General features: G+C 47.3%; 1 protein-coding gene across 2 annotated transcripts; it reads right to left on the minus strand.

The window, feature by feature from the left end:
* Positions 1-1,386: 1,386 nt before the first annotated feature.
* ALG9 (ALG9 alpha-1,2-mannosyltransferase) lies at positions 1,387-24,788 on the minus strand. 2 transcript variants are annotated; one of them, XM_070765528.1, is made up of 15 exons: positions 24,561-24,788; positions 23,130-23,268; positions 21,122-21,256; positions 19,289-19,359; positions 15,241-15,329; positions 13,719-13,854; positions 12,888-12,975; positions 11,534-11,639; positions 10,383-10,505; positions 9,202-9,356; positions 7,976-8,105; positions 6,816-6,963; positions 5,572-5,701; positions 4,622-4,752; positions 1,387-2,361 (listed from the first exon to the last, which is right to left on the minus strand). In XM_070765528.1, the coding sequence occupies exons 1-15, from the start codon at positions 24,671-24,673 to the stop codon at positions 2,235-2,237; spliced, it is 1,821 nt and encodes a 606-aa protein (XP_070621629.1). In that variant the 5' UTR covers positions 24,674-24,788; the 3' UTR covers positions 1,387-2,234. The 2 variants fall into 2 exon arrangements, with proteins under 2 accessions (XP_070621629.1, XP_070621630.1); XM_070765529.1 differs by having other exon boundaries at positions 21,122-21,268; positions 24,561-24,749.
* Between the last annotated feature and the right edge of the window lie 391 nt (positions 24,789-25,179).

Genomic DNA, 25,179 nt, shown 5'->3' on the forward strand with positions numbered 1-25,179 from the left:
CTTTTCGTCCAACAAAAATATGTGCAAATCCTCTTTGCTCCAGCTAGCTTTCCCAGATCGACGTCCTTCTATCCCTTGAGCAAAATTCATTTTGGAGGCCAGGTGAGATCAGCAGGAGGGTTCAAGGGCCACGTACAGAAAAAATCCTTATTTTCAAGATTTATTTTTTCCATGCTGGACCCCAAACACGGGGGGTGACATTGGAAAAGAGGATTCAGGAATGCAAATTTGAGCATGGAATGATCCCATCCTTGCAAGGGGGAGATGGAAGAGGAATTTAGGAATTTTTTAGGAATTTCGGGGGACCACAAAACAGTGGATGATTGTTGCACCTAAGAGAGAGAGAGAGGGAGGAAGGAAGGAAGGAAAGAGAGAGAGAGAGAAAGAAAGAAAGGAAAACTGGAGTCTGTTTTCTGCATCAACGGAGCAGCTTCCTTTCTTGCAGAGAGAGCGAGAGAGCAAAGTCCTTTCTTGAGCCAAGATTCAAACTAAATTGGAGGAAAACTCCATATGGTACTGACTGTGTATGACTGGACTGTTTAAATTGACTACCATATTTGCTAAAGTAAATACTATTGTATACACTTTAATGTATCTGGTTTGTATGACTGAACCATTATTCATATCTGTGAGGGTCGCCCAGAAAGTAATGCACCACATTGTTTTTCTCCGCCTACAGTAATGGTACGAATGCGAAACTTTAGCTATACATTATTTGAATTGTCAGGAGTGTGTGTGTAAATTTTGCGCTTCTTCAAACAGACAGCGTAGCTGCAGCAGGGTTTCGAAATGTCGTCTGCAAGTGATGGACGTTACAAGCAGCATGTCGTCAACAAATTTCTCACTGCGGAGAAAGAAACTCTTGGGAACCTTCACAAAGGTTTGTGTACAGTTGATGGAGAATCTGCAGTCGACAGAAATACGGTTAGTCGCTGGGCACAGAGGGAGAGGCCATTAGAGGTGATTCGGACAACGCAGAAATAGCTTCGTGACCAGAACAAGGAGTGGTACCGACAGGGCATACACGCCCTTGTGTCTCGCTGGAGGAAGGCCATAAAACGGGATGGAGATTACCCGTAAAAATAGGGAGTGTAGAAGAAACCTCATTCTTTCTTGTGTGTAAGTTTCATTGTGTTCAATAAATAATTGTGGAAGAAAAAAAATGTGGTGCATCACTTTCTGGGCGACCCTCGTACTTATGGTCTCCTGGATATCTGGTAGAAGTCCAAGTTTCCTTTGTATATGTGTATCCTTGATAACTTGGGGGGGTCATTCTGCATACACTTTAACGGGGGGGGGGGAGGCAGTAGGGAAAACAAAGGCCCCCAGGTCTTGCTTTCCTCGTTCTGGAGGAGGGGTTGTGAGAAAGCCACACAGAACCAAAAGGCCAATTTTCTTTTTAATCAACATTGAAGTTTTTTTACAGACCCAGGATCGGGTGGGATGGAATGAAACGGTATTTCACAGCCGGGGGGGGGGGGGGGGGGAGAGAGAGAAGACACACAGGACACACAATCGGCACTGGATGCCCCCTCCCCAGATCCAGAAAAACACTATTGAGCCTGGACGAATCCAGAACCCAGCAAAGAGTCCGAAAGGAAAAAAAATAATCCTTAAAAATGGAGTTTTGGGAGAAAAGAGCGGGCGAGAAAGACGATGGCGGTGCTTTTGAAAAACCGGACGCTCCCATCACGCGAGTCACGGTTTTGATTGACTAGCACAGTTTTTGAAAGTGCAAATTATTTCGGCTCGGGCCGAGAGCGAAGACGGACCCTCCTTCCCCCCCTTGTCCAAAATCGAAGAGTCTCGTTCTTTCTCGCAGGCATTTAGCGGTGACCCGGTGATTCTCTCAAAACATCCAATGAAGGCATTCGCTCCGGGGTGGAATAGGGTTGCGGGGCATTCGGAAATGACCCCCCCAGCCCCGCCCGGCCCCAGCCTTGCTCTACAGCCAGGAATCCAGTATTGGCTTCTTCCTTAACCAGAATTTAAGAGCACCTTGTAAATATTTTCCCCGGGGCTGTTTTTGAAAAGGATCCGTTGGATCTCTTCTCTACGTCTTGTCGAGATACGGGCCAGTGGGAAAAAATGGAAAACCGTCACAAACACAGCAAGTTTTTCTTCTTCTTCTTCTCCCTCCAAAGTTTTCTCTTAGGCCAAGAACTCGCAAAAATTGGGGAGAGCATCACAAAACTCGAAGAGCGAAGTTGGGAATCGTCTTCGGTTCGGTTTTTTTAGGATCCTGGTTTTTTCCGGCCGCCGAGTTTCACCCGCCGAGGCTTCAAGATGGTGTAGTTCATATATTTTGTGTGTTGGTCGGAGAGGAAAGGAATGTAGAAAGCCCGGAACAAGCTTGAAGATCTAGAAGACAACGAGAAGGTTTTTTCACAAAGCAACCTTGGATGGGGTCCCTTAAGGCAGGGACTCTCCATACTTGGCAGCTTTAAGACATTTAAACTTCAACTCCCAGAATTCCCCAGGCCTGAAGAATTCTGGGCGCTGAAGTCCGCAATAGCATTTAGACATATATACCCACTTCCTAGTGCTTTTTCAGCCCACTCTAAGCAGTTTACAGGATCAGCCTCTTGCCCCCAACAATCTGGGTCCTCATTCGACCCACCTCGGAAGGAGGGAGGGCTGAGTTGATCTTGAGCTGGTGGTGAGATTTGAAAAGGAAGGAAGGAAGGAGAGGAGGAGGAGGAAGGAAGGAAGGAAGGAGGAAGGAAGGAAGTAGGGAGGGAGGAGGAGGAAGGAAGGAAGGAGGGAAGGAAGGAGGGAAGGAAGGAATAGCAATAGCATTGAGACTTATATACCGCTTGACAATGCTTTTACAGCCCTCTCTATGCGGTTTACAGGATCAGCCTCTTGCCCCCAACAATCTGGGTCCTCATTCGACCCACCTCGGAAGGAGGGAAGCCTGTGTTGATCTTGAGCTGGTGGTGAGATTTGAAAAGGAAGGAAGGAAGGAGAGGAGGAGGAGGAAGGAAGGAAGGAGGGAGGGAGGAGGAGGAAGGAAGGAAGGAGGAAGGAAGGAAGGAAGGAGGGAGGGAGGAGAAGGAAGGAAGGAAGGAAGGAGGGAAGGAAGGAAGGAGGGAAGGAATAGCAATAGCACTGAGACTTCTATACCGCTTCATAATGCTTTTCCATCCCTCTCTAAGCAGTTTACAGAATCAGCCTCTTGCCCCCAACAATCTGGGTCCTCATTTGACCCACCTTGGAAGGACGGAAGGCTGAGTCAACCTGGAGCTGGTGGTGAGATTTGAACCACTGAACTACAGCAAGCAGTGTTGTTTTTTTTAACATGATTTCTCCCTGACTTTTAAACATTTAAACACAGTTTGGTTTTTTTTCATTCTGGTTTTTTAATTTAATTTAATTTTATTGGATTCGTATGCCGCCCCCCTCCGATTTCCCTGTTTTCCAGGTCTGCTGGACACCCTGACAAAGCTGCTAGCCGGGCACCGTAATTAACCGGATGGCTCTGCGTCTTCTCTAATTCAATTAAAGGCCCATTTACGGGAGCCGAGGGAGAGCGAGCGGCCTTGGTGGCTCTGCATGACGTCAGCGGGAGACTCGGCTGCCCCAGAAGCTCCCGGCTCAGCCAGAAGGAATCCGGCGGAGGGGGGAGGGATGCGGTCTCCCCCCAGAAGGAGCTGAGCAGCCCTGGCAAGGAGGGTGGAGGGGGGGGGCTGAGGAGGGGAGGGGGAAACCTTCACCCTTTCTGCACCATCTCCCAAGACCTCCCCTCCCTCTGCTGATTTCTCTCTTTCCCTTTCCTCTCCTTCCCATGCCCCCTTCATCTCATCCTTCCTTCCTTCCTTCTCTCACCTTTCTCTTCCTTTTGTTTTCCTTCCATTGCTCCTTTCCTCTCCTTCCCTCCTTCCTATTTCTTTTCCTTTCCCCTTCCTTCGTTCCTTCCTACTTTCCTTCCTCTCCTTTCTATTTCTTTTCCTTTTCTTCTCCTTCCTTCCTTCCTTTCTATTTCTTTTCCTTTCCTTTCCTTCCCCTTCCTTCTTTCCTTCCTTCCTCCCTCTCTTATTTCTTTCCTTCCTTCTTCTCCTTTCTATTTCTTTTCCTTTTTTTTCCTTTTCCTTTCCTTCTCCTTCTTTCCTCTCCTTTCTATTTCTTTTCCTTTCTTTCCCCTTCCTTCCTTCCTACCTTCCTTTCTCCCCTTTCTATTTCTTCTCCTTCTTTCCTCTCCTTTCTATTTCTTTTCCTTTCCTTTCCTTCCCCTTCCTTCCTTCCTTCCTTCCTCCCTCTCCTATTTCTTTCCTTCCTTCTTCTCCTTTCTATTTCTTTTCCTTTCTTTTCCTTTTCCTTTCCTTGCCCTTCCTTCCTTTTCTTTCTATTTCTTTTCCTTTCCTTTTCCTCACCTTCCTTTCTTCCTTCCTGTCCTTTCTATTTCGTTTCATTCCTTTCTTTTCATTTCTTTTCCTTTCCTCCCATCTTCCCTCCCCTCTTTTTCCTTCCTTCCTTCCTTCCTTCCTTCCTTCCTTCCTTCCTAGGGGTTCTTATGCTCTTAGTGCTAGTGCTCGGTGACGACCCCATCCGATCTCCCACGCTGACATCCGAGGCGATTTCCCACCCGCAAGGAGCCACAGGGTTCCCCAAGCCCTTTCACCTTAAACTATCCAGGAACGGCTTGTAAGCGATGGTGATCCATTCCTCCTTGTTCGCCGCGTACCTGGGCTCTCGGGGAGCTTCGTCGGGGCTGTCGAGATCCACCAGGTAGTGGCATTTGGAGAGGTCAAACTGTGGGAGGGGAGAGGCTTTGGTCAGGTGACAAGGCTGGGTGGCGTCTCCGAGCAAAGCTTACCTGGGAAGCAAGACAGCTGGTCCCAGCCGCGCCAGAGGAACTCCTTCCTACAAGGAATTCCTTCCTGGGTTTTTTTCTTGCAGAGGTCAAACTGGCAAGACTTTCGTCCCACTTTGGCCGAGGGGCGGGTGACGATATTTATTTATTTATTATTTATTAATGGGATTCGTATGCCTCCCCTCTCCGTGGACTCGGGGCGGCTGACAGCACGTCCATAAAACAATATACAAATTACAATCGGATCCAATTAAGATAGAGAATTAACTAAAAACATTATAAAAGCTAAGCATCACAATCATTCATTCAATTGAGCCAAACATATGAAACATTCAATGGCCAGAGGCTGGGGTCAAATGACCCCGAGCCTGGAGGCATAAATAGGTTTTTAAGTTCTTTCGAAAGGCGAGGAGGGTAGGGGCAGTGCAAATCTCCAGAGGGAGCTGATTCCAGACGGCCGGGGCTGCCACAGGGAAGGCTCTTCCCCTAGGTCCTGCCAAGTGGCATTGTCTAGCTCAGAGTTTCCCAACCTTGGCAACTTGAAGATATCTGGACCAAACTCCCAGAATTCCCTGGCTGGGGAATTCTGGGAGTTGAAGTCCAAATATATTCAAGTTGGCAAGGTTGGGAAACACTGGTGTAGCTGACGGGACCTGGAGAAGGCCGGCTCTGCTGGACCTGATCGGACACTGGGATTCATACAGCACATATCCTGCAAGAAACAGGCCTTAAGATGAAAAGAAGGCGGCCCCACTTACGTATCTGGAAGGTTCTTCTTGGTTCTGATCGTTCATGTCCGTGGGAACGAGGCGGGTGGCGCCCGGGCCCTTGGCAAACGGTTTGGGCAACTGGCCCCGGAATTCGGAGGCGATGAACTGAAGCTGCCAGCTGCAAGACGAAGGCGGGACAAGATGCCAAGTGTATCGGTGGCTATTGAAACGGATGTCCATGTGCCTCCTCTATGTTGGTTGAGGCAGGCAGGGGTCCCTTGGGTCCCATTTGTTGGGGGTCAAGGGAAAGGGAGGGTCTTGCCTTCTCTTTCTGCTCAAGATCCCCATGGACAATTGGGGGGCCATTGTGGGACACAGAATGCTGGACTCGAAGGGCTTTGGCCTGGTTCAGCAGGGCTCTTCTTAGGTTCTTAAACCAATTATGGTGTACAGTGATCCCCCGCTCGTTGCGAGGGTTCCGTTCCAGGACCCCCCGCAACGAGCGGGTTTTCGCGAAGTAGCGCTGCGGAAGTAAAAACACCATCTGCGCATGTGCAGATGGTGTTTTTACTCCCACAGCGCTAGCGAGGAACCGAAGATTGGGGGCGGCGCGGCTGTTTGCCGCCGGCATGGGGGGCTTCCTAGCAGCCCCCCAAACCCGGGTTGGGGGTCCGGGGGGTGCTGGCAAGCCCCCCATGCCGGCGGCGACATTTTAAAATAGCCGCGCCGCCCCCAATCTTCGGCTCCTCCGCGCTGGCTCTCGGCGCTTTCGAGCTGAGTCCGGGAGCGAATTCTCTTCCGGACTCAGCTCAAAAGCGCCGATAGCCAGCGCTAGCGAACGGCTCCTCCGCGCTGGCTCTCCGCGCTTTCGAGCTGAGTCCTGGAGCGAATTCGCTTCAGGACTCAGCTCGAAAGCGGCGAGAATGAACCGCGTGGGCGGGCGAAGGGCGGGCGGCAGCGAGGAGTTTGCGTGGGCGGTGGGGAAACTCCTCGCTGACGCCAGCAAGAGGGGGAAGACCCAGGGAAGCCGGTTGCCATCTACGCATGCGTGCCCATAGAAAAAACGGGCATGCATGCGTAGATGGTATTTTGACTTCCGGGTTGAAAAATAGCAAAGTACCCTGTTCGCAATGGTTGGGGACGCAATAAACGGGGGATCACTGTATACATGATGTACGCTGGCTTTGATTTCTTGGCCCAAGCAGGGTCCCCTTAATTGCTGGTGGGAACGGTGTCCCCTGTGCCCCCCCCCCCAGGAAGTAATCCCATTCCGATTTGAACCCGGAACTTACTTCTCTGGAAGGACGAAGCTGCTGGGAAACCGGTACCACTCCTTCCCCACACAGATGTGGACCGGCCTGCCTTCGGGTACGGTGTGGATGGTGGGATCCGTGGCTATTCTGTGGAACTCGGGGTACAAGTCCAGAGGCCCGTGATAACCTGGGCAGAGCAAAAGCAGCATTTGGGGGGGGGGGGAAGAGGGAGAGGAGAAGAGTCATCCACGGCTACTGGGGATGGTGGTGGCAACCATTTAAGAAATAGCCCCTGTCTCCCTCAAACGCTTCTCCAACCGGACGAGTCAAGGCAGAAAGTCCCAGAATTTCCATCCTTGGGTGTTCAAGGAAGAAACTGAGAATGGGACAATTCACCATCGCCAACTCCACATCGCCAATTCCACATGGCCAACTCAAAAAACCACTCCCGATGGCCAACTCCCCATAGCCAACTCACTATGACCACCTCCCCATGGCCACATGACCACCTCCCCATGGCCACCTCCCCGTGACCAACTCCCAAAACCACCTCCCCATGGCCAACTCACTATGACCACCTCCCCATGGCCAACTCCCCATGACCAACTCCCAAAACCAACTCCCCATGGCCAACTCCCAAAACCAACTCCCCATGGCCAACTCACTATGACCACCTCCCCATGGCCAACTCCCCGTGACCAACTCCCAAAACCAACTCCCCATGGCCAACTCCCAAAACCAACTCCCCATGGCCAACTCACTATGACCACCTCCCCATGGCCAACTCCCCATGGGCAACTCCCAAAACCAACTCCCCATGGCCAACTCACTATGACCACCTCCCCATGGCCAACTCCCCGTGACCAACTCCCAAAACCAACTCCCCATGGCCAACTCAAAAACCACTCCCCATGACCTCCTCCCCATGGCCAACTCCCCGTGACCAACTCCCCATGGTCAACTCGCTGTGGGAAAACTCCCCACGGAACAATTTTAACTATTCTATTTAATGATCTGCAATAAATAAAAACTAATTTAACTTTTGTCGTTCCCATTTCATTCTGCCCCTCCTTTTCATCTTTTCTTTAACGAGTCTATTCCACCCTTTGCCGTTAAGCATAAACTCTTGTCCCGTGGCGACTGGCTGTGGCGAATGGTCGCAGACCCCAGGACCCCTCCGTGCCTTTGCCGAAACCCACCTCTGAACAAAGCCACTGAGCGGGAGAAGGAGAGCAGGCCGAAGACCAGGACGGTGCCCAGTGCCAGCCAGTTGGAAGAGACGGTGTAGTGCTCCAGACGGTACCGTTGGAAGACAAAGTGATAACATTTCTGGAGGGGGACGGAGAAAGAGAAAAACGTGAATTCTGAGAGCTGAAGTCCACAAGTCTTAAAGTTGCCAAGTTAGAAGGGTCTTGTGATGATTAGCTCGCGTCCTGCCCAAATAGTTATGGACTCCGAGGATGCAGAGACGGTGGAAGGGCGAGAGAGGCACCCTGTATTTCCAGCACCTGACAGTGATAGTGATGAGGCATTAGGGCCTCCAGCGCTTCCTGTCAGGGATGAAACAGCACTTCCTGTCAGCAATAGTCAGCATGTCCAGGACTGAGTGATTCTGAAGAAGAGGAGGAGCCACTTCTGGATGCCAGAGTGCGAAGGGTATAGAAAAGACACGAGTGGTTGGTTAGAAGAGTCACTCATAAGTAGTGCTGCTGGGTACTTGGGTCACGCCCGCACACTATTTAAGGGCGAGGCATGCTCCGCTTTGTTGCAGAAAAGCAATGTCATTCATTGAGGAATCATCTTATCTTGTCCATTGCATTCGGTTTGGACTGTATAAGTCACATTCTTGGCTTTGCTAATGAGCTTTGCTCGTCCAGTGATTTTCTGAGGACTTCTGAGGACTCTGGCTACAGCTGGTAATCATTACCAGGTATATCTTCGCTCTGGGACTTTAGCCAATTGATAGCATTTGGCTAGCTTGCTTCTCTCTCTGAGAAGACTCTTAAAAGACTTTTATAATATTGAGACTTTTGTATATATACTGCTCAAAAAAAAATAAAGGGAACCCTTAAACAACACAATATAACTCCAAGTGAGGCAAACTTCTGTGAAATCAAACTGTCCACTTAGGAAGCAACACTGATTGACCATCAACTTCACCTGCTGTTGTGCACATTCAACTTTGTACCGAACAGCGTATTCAATGAGAATATTTCATTCATTCCAATCTAGGTTTTTGAGCGTTCCCTTTATTTTTTCAAAGCACTGTATTAAATCCTTCTATTAATTTGCGTGCATTAATTAGTGAGTCCAACACCAGGACAGAAGAAGTCTTGCTCAAAAGTAAGGCCCTTTGGGAGAAGCCCCCCCATCCCTCCTCTTTTGCCCCCTGCCCGCACATTGCTCCTGACCCCCCAAAACGTACCTGGAGGGCCGAGAGTCCCACCGCTCCGCAGAGACAAATCAAGGGGTAGATGGGGTACAGGAACCGCTCCTCTTTGTGGGGCTGGCTGAAGAAAATCAGGATCCAGACGTACATGGGGGAAAGCGTCAGCCAGTAGGGGCGGCCCAGGTTTTGGACTGGAAGACGGACGGACCAGAAGAGGGTCAGGGGCAGAAGGAACAAGGAAACCTTTTTTAAATTTTCTTTTTTTGGTAGAGTTGCAAAATGTTAATTTGTGTGGTTTTTAATCCTTTATTTATTTCTATTCATCTCTGTATAATCAGAAATGTTTCCAACAGTTTCACCTATATGTTGGAAATGTCAAAAAGAAATTGGCACATATTACCATGTATGGTGGACATGTTCAGAGGCAAAAGAATACTGGAATAAAGTAGGGAAATGGATAAATGAAATAACAAAGGAGAAGATTAAAAAATCTCCTGAATTTTTCTTATTGGGCATTTCAAATATTAAGTATAAAAAAGAAATTTATTATTTAATAATACATATATTGGCTGCGGCAAGAATTACATATGCGCAGAAATGGAAAGACAAGGAAAACGCAGAAGTTTATAAAAAATTATGGAATGCGCAGAATTAGATATGATGACAAAACGCTTGAATAATCAAGTAGAAACAGAATATTATAAAACATGGAACAAATTGTATGAATGGTGGGATTTTAAAAATAATAATACAAGTTAAAGCAACAAGAATTTATAACTTTTTGAACTTATAGTTTTGAAATTTTATAAGTTAGAGTTTAATAGTTTAAAAAAGTTTTACAGTAGAATAAATTTAGATATGCTATTTACTATATATTATATGTTTTTGAATAAGTATTTTACAGACAAAGTAATCAATTAACACATAGAGTTAAATTTAATAAATATCTAATATAAATGTATGTTATTTTTCTATTGATCTGACTATAGTTAGGTTTTTATTTTTTGTAGTAGTTAAGACTTCTAAGATAAGCGGAGCAATGGCAGCTCCTTGAGTGTTCAATGTTGTGTGTTTTTGTTTGTCCTTTCAAAAAAATTTCAATAAAAATACTTTTTTTAAAAAAAGAACTGATATTCAGAACTGCAGAAAAAACAATGGCTGCCAACCTGCCTTCAATTGAAGACCTGTAGACTGCACGAGTCAAAAAGAGGGCTCACCCCGAAACTTCTGCAGGAGGCTCTCCATCAGGCAGGTCAAGGGCAGAGCCAGCAAGGCCAGGACGAAGGCCACGTTGAAGTTCAGGAAGCCGTTGACGAAGTAGAAGGACCAGGGCTCCGTACCTGCAGGGTGGAAGGGAGAAAGAAGAGGTCAGGAGCTTGCTTGGGTGTGTGTAACCACAACTGACTTCCAACAAGCAGAGTTTTATTTTTATGGAGAAATAAAACCCGGGGAATAGAAAGAGAGACTGTTTTGGAAAAACCTGCAGATGTGCTGAAATGGACAGACTTACGATGGAACTACGGGGCCAAAAAAGATTTGGGGGTGGGGTGTTGTTGTTTTTTGAAAATATCTTTATTAAATATTTACATTTAAAAAACAAAAACAAGGACAAAAAAACATACAAACAAAAAATAACATACAGAAACATACAACTTTATAGTATATAGGTTACTTTGGTATCAGGACTTAAGCATCTAACACTTAACATATATGCCAGCTAATATATACCGTGTTTCCCCGAAAGTAAGACAGTGTCTTACTTTCTTTTTATCCCCAAAAGCCCCACTATGTCTTACTTTCGGGGTATGTCTTATATTGGAAAAAAATTGTCGAATTTTTTGTTTTAACCATAAAATTAACATTTAGACGCGGTGACGTATGGAGGGGGGTCGGCGCGGAAGTGGGCAGGAGGCGGCGCTCATTAAGATCAGAGGGAGGTGGCAGACGCGGCGACGTATGGAGAGGGGGGCGGTGCGGACGTGGGCAGGAGGCGGCGCGCAGCTAGATGAGAGGGAGGCGGCAATACCCCCGTGTTTCCCCGAAAGTAAGACATATGTCTTACTTTCGGGGTACGGCTTATATTAGCCGACCCCCCTGAAACCCCCGATACGTCTTACAATCGGGGGTGTCTTACTATCGGGGAAACAGGGTATAAGATGTTATTGCAGGTGTGTGATCCAAGGATTGACTAAATGGTGGCAGAGTGAATTACAAGTAGATTTGCAAGAGATGAAGAGTATAGTGGAGAATATAAGGAAAATCGAGAATACAAGAGTATTATTATTATTATTGTCTCTTTTGTCTCGGAGAGGGGCGGCATAAAAAATCCAATAGATAAATTATACATAAATAAATAAATAAGACTCACCATAAAGGTCTGGGCCGTGTGGGCTGAAGACGTTGTACAAGACGATGTTGAGAGGGGCCACCACCAGCTTCCCGTAGTGGTAGCTATCGATGGCCACCAAGGGTGCCTTCATTGAGAAACACCGAAAAGGATGGAATTATGATTGAAATATGCAGATGTAGAAGCCCATCAAAAGTGAGGCTTGGGAAGAGCTCCCTCCTCACGCCACGCCAACCTCGGAACACAGGTGGGTTCCTCCCAGTTCGGACCAGATCGCCCTAAACGTTAGCGACCCAGAATTTTTTTTTCTCAATTTCCAGCCGATCTTCCTGTGTTTTGATACCTTCTCCTTGTTCTGTGCTTTGAAATGAACCCTCCGGGTTAATACCGACCTTTATTTCTTCGGCCAAAGCACAGCTGACCCGAAGCACAGCTGATCCGCTCCTCAGCTGTGTTTCGGGCTGAATCCACCTTCTCAGCATGTGCTGGAGTTAAATTGCATGTGGGACACACACGCATGGACGCAAACGCGAAACGTTGCTACGATATATTTTTTTCCTATTTTTTTTAATTAGATTTTTATGCCGCCCCTCACTGAAGACTCGGGGCGGCTCACAACAGTAATAAAAACAATATAGCAGTGGAACAAATCTAATATTAAAAACATATAAAACCCTATCATTATTTAAAAAAAACCAAACAGCACATTCATACCAAACATAAAACAAAGTATTAAAAAAAGCCTGGGGGAAAGGTGTCTCAACTCCCCCATGCCTGAAGACAAAGGTGGGTTTTGAGGAGTTTATGAAAGACAGGAAGGGTGGGGGCAGTTCTAATCTCCGGGGGGAGTTGGTTCCAGAGGGCCGGGGCTGCCACAGAGAAGGCTCTTCCCCTGGGGCCCGCCAAATGACATTCTTTAGTCGACAGGACCCGAAGAAGTCCAACTCTGTGGGACCTTATCGGTCGCTGGGATTCGTGCGGTAGCAGGCGGTTCCGGAGGTACTCTGGTCCGATGCCATGTAGGGCTTTAAAGGTCATGACCAACACTTTGAATTGTGACCGGAAACTGATCGGCAGCCAGTGCAGGCCGCGGAGTGTTGAAGAAACGTGGGCGAATCTTGGAAGCCCCACAATGGCTCTCGCAGCCGCATTCTGCACGATCTGAAGTTTCCGAACACTTTTCAAAGGTAGCCCCATGTAGAGAGCGTTGCAGTAATCGAACCTCAAGGTGATGAGGGCATGAGTGACTGTGAGCAATGACTCCCAGTCCAAATAGGGTCACAACTGGTGCACCAGGCGAATCTGGGCAAACGCCCCCTCGCCACAGCCGAAAGATGACATGAAGGTGAGCCCACCCCTGCCTTGGAAGACTCACCAGAAAAACCAGCAGAGAGACCAAAGACCACTGCAGGAAACTCTTCCACCGTCTTTTCAGCACCAGCAAGTCGAAGGCGATTGGGAGGCTGCCCAACGGAAGACCAAGGGGCGCATTAGTGACGGTGCAGGAAAGTAATTCAACTCAATGTAAAACCTATAATACCCCAGTCAAGGAATTACCAACTCGATCAACTAGCAAACAACGGCATAATCCAGGAAGTACCAAGGGCATTCCCACCAATACTGACGGAACCAGCCACTAGTGGTACATCAATAGAGCAAACCCCACTGCCTTGTAGCCCTCATGATGTTACCTAGTTGGTGTTCTGTCTAGACCAGGCGTGGGCAAAGTTGGCTCTTCTATGACTTGTGGACTTCAACTCCCAGAATTCCTGAGCCAGTCATGCCAGCTCAGGAATTCTGGGAGTTGAACTCCACGTGTCATAGAAGAGCCAACTTTGCCTACCCCTGGTCTACCGATCAGAATTAAAAGTCCACAGACACAGAAGAAATAAAATATAAGAAGCTATACTGATTATAAAAAGTCCAGATAGAAAATGAGTAGTAGATGCTTGGAGCAAACTTCCAGCAGACGTGGTTGGTAAATCCACAGTCGTTGAATTTAAGCATGCCTGGGATAAACATAGATCCATCCTAAGATAAAATACAAGAAATAGTATAAGGGCAGACTAGATGGACCAGGAGGTCTTTTTCTGCCGTCAGTCTTCTAAGTTTCTATGATTCATAGTCCAGGATCCAGTTTGTTCCTTCTGACAGTGTTCCCAGGCTAATTGTCTTGGAGACACCCCTCCTTCCGACTCCCACTTACCCCAGGGCTGCGCTGAACGGCCAACCCACAATGGCTCCGGCAGCCACGCCCAGCACTGCCAGGGACGTTCGGTCCATGTACCAGCCTGTCATGGCCACGATGGTACAGTACATGCAGAAGCTGCTGGGAAGGAAGGCTGCAAAGGAGAAGGGGCAGACGATAAGACCCATCTATGTCGCCGGCCATGGGGCAACTAGTATAGTCAACTAAACAATGTCGCTTGGCAGGACCCAGGGGAAAAGCCTTCTCTGTGGCGGCCCCGGCCCTCTGGAACCAACTCCCCCCAGAGATTAGAATTGCCCCCACCCTCCTTGCCTTTCGTAAGCTGCTTAAAACCCACCTCTGCCACCAGGCATGGGGGAATTGAGATCCTCTTTCCCCCTAGGCCCTTACAATTTTATGCATGGTATGTCTGTATGTATGATTGGTTTTTATAATAATGGGTTTGTAACTGTTTTTAGTATTGGATTATTATTATATGCTGTTTTATTATTGCTGTTAGCCGCCCCGAGTCTCCGGAGAGGGGCAGCATACAAATCCAATCAATCAATCAATCAATAAATAAATAAATAAATAAATAAGCCCCCCCTCCCTTTCTGACCATTAAATGTTATGTGTGGATGTGATTGAGTAAATTGACTTTTTTTTTAAAGTTAATGGGATTTTAGCTTATAGTTTTTAACTATTAGATTTGTATACGTATTGTTTTTGCATTGTATTTTATTTATTTATTCATTCATTAGATTTATATGCCGCCCCTCTCCGGAGACTCACAACAGCAAAACAGTACAAATCCAATAATTAAAACAATTTAAAACCCTTAATATAAAAAGCAATCATACATCTCATATAAACCATACATAAAGCAGAAACGGTCCAGGGGAATCAATTCCCCCATGCCTGACGGCAGAGGTGGGTTTTAAGGAGTTTGCGAAAGGCAAGGAGGGTGGGGGCAGTTCTAATCTCCAGGGGGAGCTGGTTCCAGAGGGTCGGGGCCGCCACAGAGAAGGCTCTTCCCCGGGTCCCGCCAGACGACATTGTTTAGTTGACAGGACCCGGAGAAGGCCAACTCTGGGACCTGGCCAGTTGCTGGGATTCGTGCGGCAGAAGGCGGTCTCGCAGATATTCTGGCCCGATGCCTTGAAGGGCTTTATAGGTCATAACCAATGCTTTGAATTGTGACCGGAAACTGATCGGCAGCCAATGCAGACTGCGGAGTGTTGGTTTAATTGTTCACCCACCCACTATGACTATACCTACACCTCATCATCTGATTTGGCTGCTGCAAGGGCCGGTGGCCAATCACCCACAACAGAAACCCACCGGTTTCGTAAGCTGTACATTCATTCATTCATTTATTGGATTTGTATGCCGCCCCTCTCCGGAGACTCGGGGCGGCTAACAGCAATAATAAAACAGTGTACAATAATAATCCAATATTAACAACAGTTAAAAACCCATTAATACAAAAACTTAGTCAAACTGCAACATGGGTCCCTGCCCGATTCCTTTCTTCACTTACCTGAGGCCGAGCAAAACATCCCCGTGCTGAGAATCAAGAAAGCCAGCATAAGCCTGCTCACGTGGAGCCCAAATTTCTTGCACACGGCCCTGAGAAACAGAGGAGAGAAACAGAGTTTGTTCCAGTGGTGCTGTGATTTGCTGTATAAGAACGTAAGAACCTAAGAAGAGCCCTGCTGAATCAGGCCAAAGCCCATCGAGTCCAGCATTCTGTGTCACACAGTGGCCCAACAATTGTCCTTGAGGATCTTGGGCAGAAAGAGAAGGCAAAACCCTCCCTTTCCTTTGACCCTCAACAAATGGTACTCAAGGGAGCCCTGCCTGCCTCAACCAACATAGAGGTGGCACATGGACAGGGCTCAGGTTGCTGCTGCTCAACGCCAGGTCGGTGGTAAATAAAGCTCTCCTCATCCGGGACCTGATCCTGGATGAGGAGGCCGACCTGGCTTGTATTACTGAAACCTGGCTGGGCCCGGAGGGAGGTGTTCCCCTCTCTGAAATTTGCCCAGCCGGGTTTCAGATATGGCATCAACCTCGACCCCAGGGAAGGGGGGGAGGAGTGGCTATTGTTGCCAGGGAGAGCCTTTGCCTGCGTAGACTCATTGCTCCGGAAATTGCGGGTTGCGAGTCTCTCTTGATGAGGTTGGACTTAGGGGTTCAGGTGGGCTTATTTCTCACGTACCTGCCTCCCAGCTGCGTGTCAAAAGCCCTGCCTGTGCTACTCGAGGAAGTAGCCGGGTTGGCGGTGGAGTTCCCCGGACTTATTGTCCTGGGGGACTTCAATCTGCCGTCACTCGGCGAAACCTCTGGGTTGGCACAGGAGTTCATGGCCACCATGACAGCCATGGACCTGACTCAAGTAGTTCAGGGTCCGACTCACGAGGGAGGACACGCACCTGACATGGTATTCCTTTCTGAGCAACTGAGTAATGGTCTGAGACTAAGGGGCTTAGATGCGTTGCCTTTGTCATGGTCAGACCATTTCTTACTACGGCTTGACTTCCTGGCTCCAATCCTTCCCCGCAGGGAGGCGGAACCAATTAAGATGTTCCGCCCCAGACGCCTGATGGACCCTGAGGGCTTTCAGACGGCGCTTGGGGTTATACCAGAGGCACCTGTCCACAGTTCGGCAGAGTCTCTTGCGGAGGCCTGGAACAAGGCCGCAGCGGAGGCTCTTGACCGGATTGCGCCTTTGCGACCTCTCCGAGGCGCTAGACCCCGTAGAGCTCCATGGTTCAACGAGGAGCTCCGGGAGTTGAAACGCCAGAAGAGACGTCTAGAGAAGCGATGGAGGAAGAGTAGGTCTGAATCCGACCGAACACTTGTAAGAGCTTTTATTAAGACTTACAAAGTGGCGCTCAAGGCGGCAAGATGCGCGTACCATGCCGCCTTGATTGCATCAGCGGAATCCCGCCCGGCCGCTCTGTTTAGGGTGACCCGCTCCCTTCTTAATCAGGGGGGAGTTGGGGAGCCCTTACAGAGTAGTGCCGAGGACTTTAACACGTTTTTCGCTGATAAAGTCGCTCGGATCCGAGCCGACCTCGACTCCAATTGTAAAACAGAGTCGACTGACAACGAGTCAGTCGAGGTGACTGGGGCACGTACTTGTCCACCTGTCTGGGAAGAGTTTGATCTGGTGACACCTGATGAAGTGGACAAGGCCATTGGAGCTGTGAGTTCTGCCACCTGTTTACTGGATCCGTGTCCCTCCTGGTTGGTTTCGGCCAGCAGGGAGGTGACACGGAGCTGGGCCCAGGAGATTACCAACGCTTCCTTGGGGAGGGGAGTTTTTCCATCACTCTATAAAGAAGCGCTTGTGCGCCCCCTCCTCAAGAAGCCCTCCCTGGACCCAGCCGTACTTAACAACTATCGTCCAGTCTCCAACCTTCCCTTTATGGGGAAGGTTGTCGAGAAGGTGGTGGCACTCCAGCTCCAGCGGTCCTTGGAAGAAGCCGATTATCTAGGTCCCCAGCAGTCGGGTTTCAGGCCCGGTTACAGCACGGAAACCGCTTTGGTCGCGTTGATGGATGATCTCTGGCGGGCCCGGGACAGGGGTTTATCCTCTGTCCTGGTGCTCCTTGACCTCTCAGCGGCTTTCGATACCATCGACCATGGTATCCTTCTGCACCGGCTGGAGGGGCTGGGGGTGGGAGGCACTGTTCTTCAGTGGTTCTCCTCCTACCTCTCTGGCCGATCGCAGTCGGTGTTAGTGGGGGGCCAGAGGTCGACTCCTAGGTTTCTCCCTTGTGGGGTGCCTCAGGGGTCGGTCCTCTCCCCCCTGCTATTCAACATCTACATGAAACCGCTGGGCGAGATCATCCAAGGACATGGGGTGAGGTATCATCAATATGCGGATGATACCCAGCTTTACATCTCCACCCCATGCCCAGTCAACGAAGCGGTGGAAGTGATGTGCTGGTGCCTGGAGGCTGTTGGGGCCTGGATGGGTGTCAACAGACTCAAGCTCAACCCGGATAAGACGGAGTGGCTGTGGGTTCTGCCTCCCAAGGACAATCCCATCTGTCCGTCCATCACCCTGGGGGGGGAATTGTTGACCCCCTCAGAGAGGGTCCGCAACTTGGGCGTCCTCCTCGATCCACAGCTCACATTAGAACAACATCTTTCAGCTGTGGCGAGGGGGGCGTTTGCCCAGGTTCGCCTGGTGCACCAGTTGCGGCCCTATCTGGACCGGGACTCATTGCTCACAGTCACTCATGCCCTCATCACCTCGAGGTTCGACTACTGTAATGCTCTCTACATGGGGCTACCTTTGAAAAGTGTTCGGAAACTTCAGATCGTGCAAAATGCAGCTGCGAGAGCAGTCATGGGCCTACCTAGGTATGCCCATGTTTCACCATCACTCCGCAGTCTGCATTGGCTGCCGATCAATTTCCGGTCACAATTCAAAGTGTTGGTTATGACCTTTAAAGCCCTTCATGGCATTGGACCAGAATATCTCCGAGACCGCCTCCTGCCGCACGAATCCCAGCGACCGATTAGGTCCCACAGAGTGGGCCTTCTCCGGGTTCCGTCAACTAAACAATGTCGGTTGGCGGGCCCCAGGGGAAGAGCCTTCTCTGTGGCGGCCCCGGCCCTCTGGAACCAACTCCCCCCGGAGATTAGAACTGCCCCTACTCTTCCTGCCTTCCGTAAACTCCTTAAAACCCACCTTTGCCGTCAGGCATGGGGGAACTGAAACATCTCCCCCTGGGCACGTTTAATTTATGCATGGTATGTCTGTGTGTATGACTGTTAGTATATGGGTTTTTTAAATATTTAAATATTTTAAATTTGTCTGATTGCTTATGATTTGTTTCTACATGTTGTGAGCCGCCCCGAGTCTTCGGAGAGGGGCGGCATACAAATCTAAGTAATAAATAAATAAATAAATAAATCTGTTTCAATAACCACCTATGATACACTTGGCATCCATGAATCTGTCTAATCCTGCCTTGAAGCTACCCAGGCTGACAGCTGTCACGACCTCTTCTGGAAGTGAGTTCCATAAACCAACATCCCTCTGGGTGAAGAAATATTTCCCTTGATTTGTCCTCGCTTTCTTACCTGTGAGTTTTAGGGAGGGCCCCCTCGTCCTAGTATTTGGGTGACAGAGAAAATATTTTTTCTCTATCCACCTTTTCTATCCCCTGCATGATTTTATACCCTTCGATCAAGTCTCCCTTTAAATGCCGTCTTTCAAGGCTGAAGAGACCAAGGCATTGCAACCTGGTTTCATAAGGTGTGTGTGTGTGTGTGTCCTTTTCCTTGATCATTCCTGTTTCCCTTTTTTGCACCTTTTCCAATTCCATTCTATCCTTCTTGAGATGCGGTGACCAAAATTGTACAAAGGACTCCAAGTGGGGTCTCACCATCGATTTGTACAGAGGCAAAATACTCAACTAGCTCCATTCATTTTTCCCGACTCCACCCCGCAAGGGATTACGGGATTAAACAACGAGCATTACACAGGTGAAAGAGAAATGCCCTTCCCACAGATCTTCGTTGATGGTGCCCAAAAGATAACCGAAGAGGCCCTGGACGATACTCACTTGTAAAAATAAAGCTCGCAAACACAACTCAGGAAGGCCAAAAGGCAACGCAGGAAGTAGAAGATGAGGACCTAAGAAGAAGAAGAAGTAGCCCCTGTTACAAAACTTCTAGAAATGGATAGTGGTTTGCCTTCACACAAAATGCAGAATGACAAAACTACCAGGTGTTTTCTTTTTTCTCTCCCCCCCAACGCAATCCAGTTTGCCATTCGGTATGTCAGTTAAGTTGAGTCTCACGGGACTGGGCGGCATGTAAGGCAATTAAATTAATTAAATTAAATTAAATTAAATTATTAAATTAAATTAAATTAAATTAAATTGAATAATTAAATTATATTATATTATTAAATTAAATTAAATAAATAAATTAGTTAGTTAATTAGTGAGTCCAGTATGTATTGGTAGTATACAAAGATATAACAATATTTATATTCATAAGATGGGTACTAATAAGAGGGAAACATTAGGACAGGGGACAGAAGGCACTCTGGTGCACTTATGCTCACCCCTTACTGACCTCTTAGGAATCGGGAGAGGTCAATGGTGGACAGTCTAAGGGTGAAGTTTTGGGGGTTAGGTGGCGATACTATAGAGTCAGGTAGCATGTTCCAGGCATCAACTACTCGGTTACTAAAGTCGTATTTCCTGCAGTTGAGTTTGGAGTGGTTTAATTTAACTTTGTATCTGTTGTGTGCTCGTGTGTTGTTGTGGTTGAAGCTGAAGTAGTCGTTGACAGGAAGGATGTTGCAGCAGATGATTTTATGGGCTGTGCTTAGGTCGTGTTTAAGGCGACACAGTTCTAAGCTTTCTAAGCCTAGGGTTATATGTCTAATTGCGTAGGGGATTCTGTTGGGAGTGGAGGAGTGGAGGGCTCTTCTAGTAAAATATCTCTGGACATTTTCTAGAGTGTTTATGTCCGAAATGATTTAATTGTTTCGATTAGACCTGGGTTCAGTAGGTGCAGAGTGCAGGAAAGCACAACTGCAGGCCATGGAGCTGCCTCAGTCCCACGGTGAGTTTCCCCCAGTCCCCCAAGGCCACGGTGGAGTTGCCAAAACAACCCACAACTTCCCCCAAAGAGGAAAAGAACCAGAGCTCTGCTCAATTATACACAATGTTAAAAAAAGGAGCAAGAGCTCCACCTGCTGGCCAAGAACACAAAAGAGGAAAGAATCGCAGAGCAGGCTTAAGAAAGAAAAATTAAATGCATATAAGTACCGTGTTTTTCAGACTATAAGGTGCACCGAGATTTCAAAGAGGTAAGTAAGAAAAAAAAAAGTTTTTGTCCTCCATGGTCCGCAGGAGCACTCTGTAAGCCTTCCAATCCCTCTGTCCACCCCGCTTTTTGCAAACGTGGGCCCGCTTTTCACCTGTTTTTGCAAAAAAGGGGGCAAGCAGAGAGTTTGGGAAGCCTGCAGAATGCTACTGGGGGCTAGGGGAAGGCAAAATTGCCCCAGTTTTTGCATAAAATAGCTCGTTTTTCACAAAAACAGAGGGGCTTTTGCCTTCCCCCAGCCCCGAGGAGCACTCTGAAGGCCTCCCAAACCCCCTGCACGTCCAATTTTTGCTAAAAATGGGGCTTCGGGAGGCCAAAAACGGCTGTATTCGATGTATAAGCCGCCCCAACATTTCCACCCTCTTGTAAGGTGGAAAAAGGTGTCTTATGCTCCGAAAAATACAGTAGTTCTTGACTTACGACAGGTCACTTAGCAACCATTCAAAATTCGAACGGACATTGAAAGGGGACTTATGACCCTGCATTTGGGGAAACTGACCCGCATTTACGACCATTCACGACATCCCTAGGTAACATGAGTGCAATTTTTCTGTTACCTTGTTTGTTTGGAGAACTCTTGCGTGGAAGAGGGCCGGCAGAGCATGGAGCCACAGGTAACCGTAGGAGCGAATGGCATAAACGGGAGAATATTCCCACGTCTGGAATCCTTTGCCATAAACGAGGTAGTGCATCTATAAAAGAAACTCACAAACAAAAATAATGTCCAACGTTTTGCTTTCTACAACATGCAAAGAAGAACATTAAGCACTCAGCCAGCTTATGGTTGGCCCAAAGATGCTTTTCCCTGTCCAATACAAGACTGGACTTCCTTGAGGTTTTTGTTTGTGGAAAACATTTCGCTTCCCATCCAAGAAGAACCAAAGGAGCCAAATGAAGAAAAAAAATCCAAAAAAATCCAGTTATCGTTTGGAAAAGTACCCTGTCTTATATTTTTTGAACCCTGAAATAAAATTTGGCTTATTAACACGCACTCAAAAGCCCGATTGGGCCTATTACACTGGTCAACACAAAAAAAACATCAACCAAGGTAATATGTCTGTTTTATGGAGTTTGATGTTCTGATTCCAAAAATATGCTTAGTTTTGCTCTATCACATAAAGTTTCTGATATAGAAGCATTTTTGATGTTACGTCATTTCTACATTTTCAATGTATGCGGTAATTACTGTTTCCTTAGTCTTGCCAGGATATTTCCTATACCTTATAATACTGATGCTGCTCGATGAAAACTACACCTGCTACAGAAAAACTATATAACATTTTTGAAATCAGAACAAAAAAAAAATGATTTGGAAAAGTACAAGGTCAACTGCGATATTTTTTGCAGACCTGTGTTATTATCATAGAAACATAGAAGTCTGACGGCAGAAAAAGACCTCCTGGTCCATCTAGTCTGCCCTTATACTATTTTCTGTATTTTATCTTAGGATGGATATATGTTTATCCCAGGCATGTTTAAATTCAGTGACTGTGGATTTATCTACCACGTCTGCTGGAAGTTTGTTCCAAGGATCTACTACTCTTTCCAAGGATCTACTACTCTATCATTATTATTTATTAGATTTGTATGCCGCCCCTCTCCATAGACTCGGGGCGGCTCACAAAAATAAAAATAAAAATGTATAGCAAATCTAATAATTAAAAGTCACTAAAAAAACCTCTTATTAAAAAAGCAAAACATACACAGAAACATACCATGCATAAACTGCATAGGCCCTGGGGAGATGTCTCAATTTCCCCATGCCTGACGGCAGAGGTGGGTTTTAAAGAGTTTACGAAAGACAAGGAGGGTGCGGGCAATTCTAATCTCCGGGGGGAGCTGGTTCCAGAGGATCGGGGCCGCCACAGAAAAGGCTCTTCCGCTGGGTCCTGCCAGACGACATTGTTTAGTTGACGGGACCCAGAGAAGGCCCACTCTGTGGGACCTAACCGGTTGCTGGGATTCGCTATCAGGGTATGTCTTATTTTGGGGGACACAGGATATCTATCTATCTATCTATCTATCTATCTATCTATCTATCTATCTATCTATCTATCTGTGATCTATTATTTTTCTATGTCTCATCAATCTATCATCATCTCTCTTTCTCTCATCTATGATTTATATCTGTCTGTCTGTCTGTCTGTCTGTCTGTCTGTCTGTCTGTCTGTCTGTCTGTCTATTCATAGATCCATCCATGTATTGTGTTTCCCTGAAAATAAGACCTGTCCTAGTTTTTTGAACCCTGAAATAAGCGCTTGGCCTTATTGCCATGCACTCAAAAGCTCAATTGGGCTTATTATCGGGGGATGTGTTTATTTTGGGGAAAACAGGGTAGCTTTGGAATACCTGTCAGTCATCAAGAAGAAAATGGGAGGCATTTCGGTAGTCTGATGATTGCTCTAACAAACTAATCTCTACAGGATCCGTGACCTGGTTTCAAAGTTCAGCTCAGAGCAAGTCAAGGCTTTTAAATCCAGCAAGTGATTAAAGAGGCTGATGAAACCTTCACTGTCCCCTGCAAGCTAATCAGATATTATCATCACAAGAAAGGACGATACTCACAGGTTCCCAGTAGTTAAAGGTTTCATCGCAGTCGGAGATGTTACTTAGCAGAGCTGCACAGAACCTGGCTGAGATTAGACACTTGAAAGCTGTTGATCCTTCCGGAGCCCATACGTGACTCGCTTTGCTTCCTGAGGATCTAACAGAAAAGCAAAGCGGCTGTTATTAACCTTGTAAATTAGGGGTCCCCAAACTTGGCAACTTTTAAGACTTGTGGACTTTAACTCCCAGAATTCTGGCTGGAGAATTCTGGAAGTTGAAGTCCACAAGTCTTAAAAGTTGCCAAGTTTGAAGACCTCTGCTGTAAACTAAGGAAGACAGACAAGGATAGTGTAATTACTGAATAACAACAACAACAACAACACATTATACAATGGAACATCCAGAAAGGCTAATGAAGAGAATCAGAGGGCCAAATTGGAGCATTTAAGGTGAGGGGTGGCATACAAATCTAATTAATAATAATAATAATTATTATTATTATTATTATTATTATTATTACTATTATTATTATGTCAGCCATGGGATGAAAACCCTTGGATCTGAATCTTAATTTATTTTTAAATGCTACTGAGAGCTTATTTTTATATCTGGGCTTCCCAAACTTTTTAAGACTTGTGGACTTCAACTCCCAGAATCCCCCAGGCAGCGTATCAGGTATTCTTTCAAACTTGGGAGGTTCTGGATGGGGAATCCTAGGAGATGAAGTCTACAAAGGGACATGCAAGGGACTTTCAACTCTAATAATATGATAAAATAAAATAAAGTCTTAATAGTTGCTCCCTTTGGAGAGCCCTGTTTCCAATCCATCAAATGCTACCTAAGGTTAAAAACTGGTCTATTCTATAAAGACCAAACTCTCACCCTGAGGGGAGAACCTGGTTAAAAGGGACCAATTAAAAGTAATTCTAATGAAAAATTATGATTTGTAAAGGGGAGAAATTTTTAGGTTTACTTTCCCTGGCTTTGATGTCTTTAGGGGAGGCACTCTAAGGATTGCCATTTAATGGATCTATTAAATTTTAATGGGTTAGATTTGAATTTGCATTAAATCAGATTTGAACTTGAATTAAATTAGGTTTGAATTTGAATTAAAAGGAGGGGAAAGTCCATTTCTTCTCCTTCCTCTCCCCCCCACCCATCAAAATGGGGGTCTGCCACTACCTCCCCTCCCCATTTGTCTCAGGCCAGACCATAATAACCTCGTCCCATTAAGAGCACACCAAAGACCCCCCCTCCCTTTTCAAAGCCTGGGTTCTCAGCGGCGGGTGGCCAGTAAACTACAACTCCCATCACCCCTCGGTATCTTTCCCCTTCTCATTGAAAGCTGCAGACACTGAGGGGTGATGGGAGTTGTAGTCCCAGCCCTCCCGGAGCGCCCGCCGGGGCAGAAACCAGGCCGCCCTTCCCCGCTCTCGGCCCTCCCCCTACTCGGTTTTGTTCTCCTCGGCGGCCGGCGGCGGCCCCTCGTCTCGCTGCCGGGCAGGCGCCGCCGAATCCCCGCCGCCCCATCGAGGCCGCTGCCGGGCCCCCTTGGCTGCCATGCCGAGTGTGGGCAGGCGGCCGGGCTCGTGGCGCTCAGTGCCGGGATGCGACGTCGCCCGCCGCCATCTTCGCTGTGGGCACGGCGCAGGCGCAGTTTCTTTTCTCCTTCTCCCCTCCACCTCACGCCTTGCGCTTGCGCGGCGCTTTGGCGCAGCAAAGGGGCGACGTGTAGAAGGCGCAAAGTCCCATAGGCGGGGCAATAGGGTCTAGTGGGAAGAGCTCCGACCTCATTTGCATCCCGAGTGTCCCGAATGACCCTCTAAAATTGGGTTTCTCCATTGCAATTGCAAATGTCCTTGCTGGCTATTTTTATGCAGCTGTGCTGTTCAATCTAATAAGTTGACGGATATATATATATATAAATATATATAAATATATTAAATTTAATTTTACACATATACACACAATCTCAAAAATAAAGGGGACACTCTCTATACTTATGTTAAACATAATACAATACAATATTATATTTGTATGACAATTTTTAAAAAAAATAGATCTGAAT

This window comes from Erythrolamprus reginae, chromosome 12, assembly GCF_031021105.1.
Source record: "Erythrolamprus reginae isolate rEryReg1 chromosome 12, rEryReg1.hap1, whole genome shotgun sequence".
Classification (NCBI taxonomy): domain Eukaryota; kingdom Metazoa; phylum Chordata; class Lepidosauria; order Squamata; family Dipsadidae; genus Erythrolamprus; species Erythrolamprus reginae.

Excerpts from the sequence above, each read along its gene's own strand:
- ALG9 (XM_070765528.1), bottom strand. The coding sequence starts at position 24,673 with ATGGCAGCCAAGGGGGCCCGGCAGCGGCCTCGATGGGGCGGCGGGGAT. Across the intron at positions 13,855-15,240 it reads GATGTTTTGCTCGGCCTCAG|CCTTCCTTCCCAGCAGCTTC; the intron begins GTAAGTGAAGAA and ends TCTCCTTTGCAG. Across the intron at positions 12,976-13,718 it reads CCGTTCAGCGCAGCCCTGGG|CCTCCCAATCGCCTTCGACT; the intron begins GTAAGTGGGAGT and ends TCCGTTGGGCAG.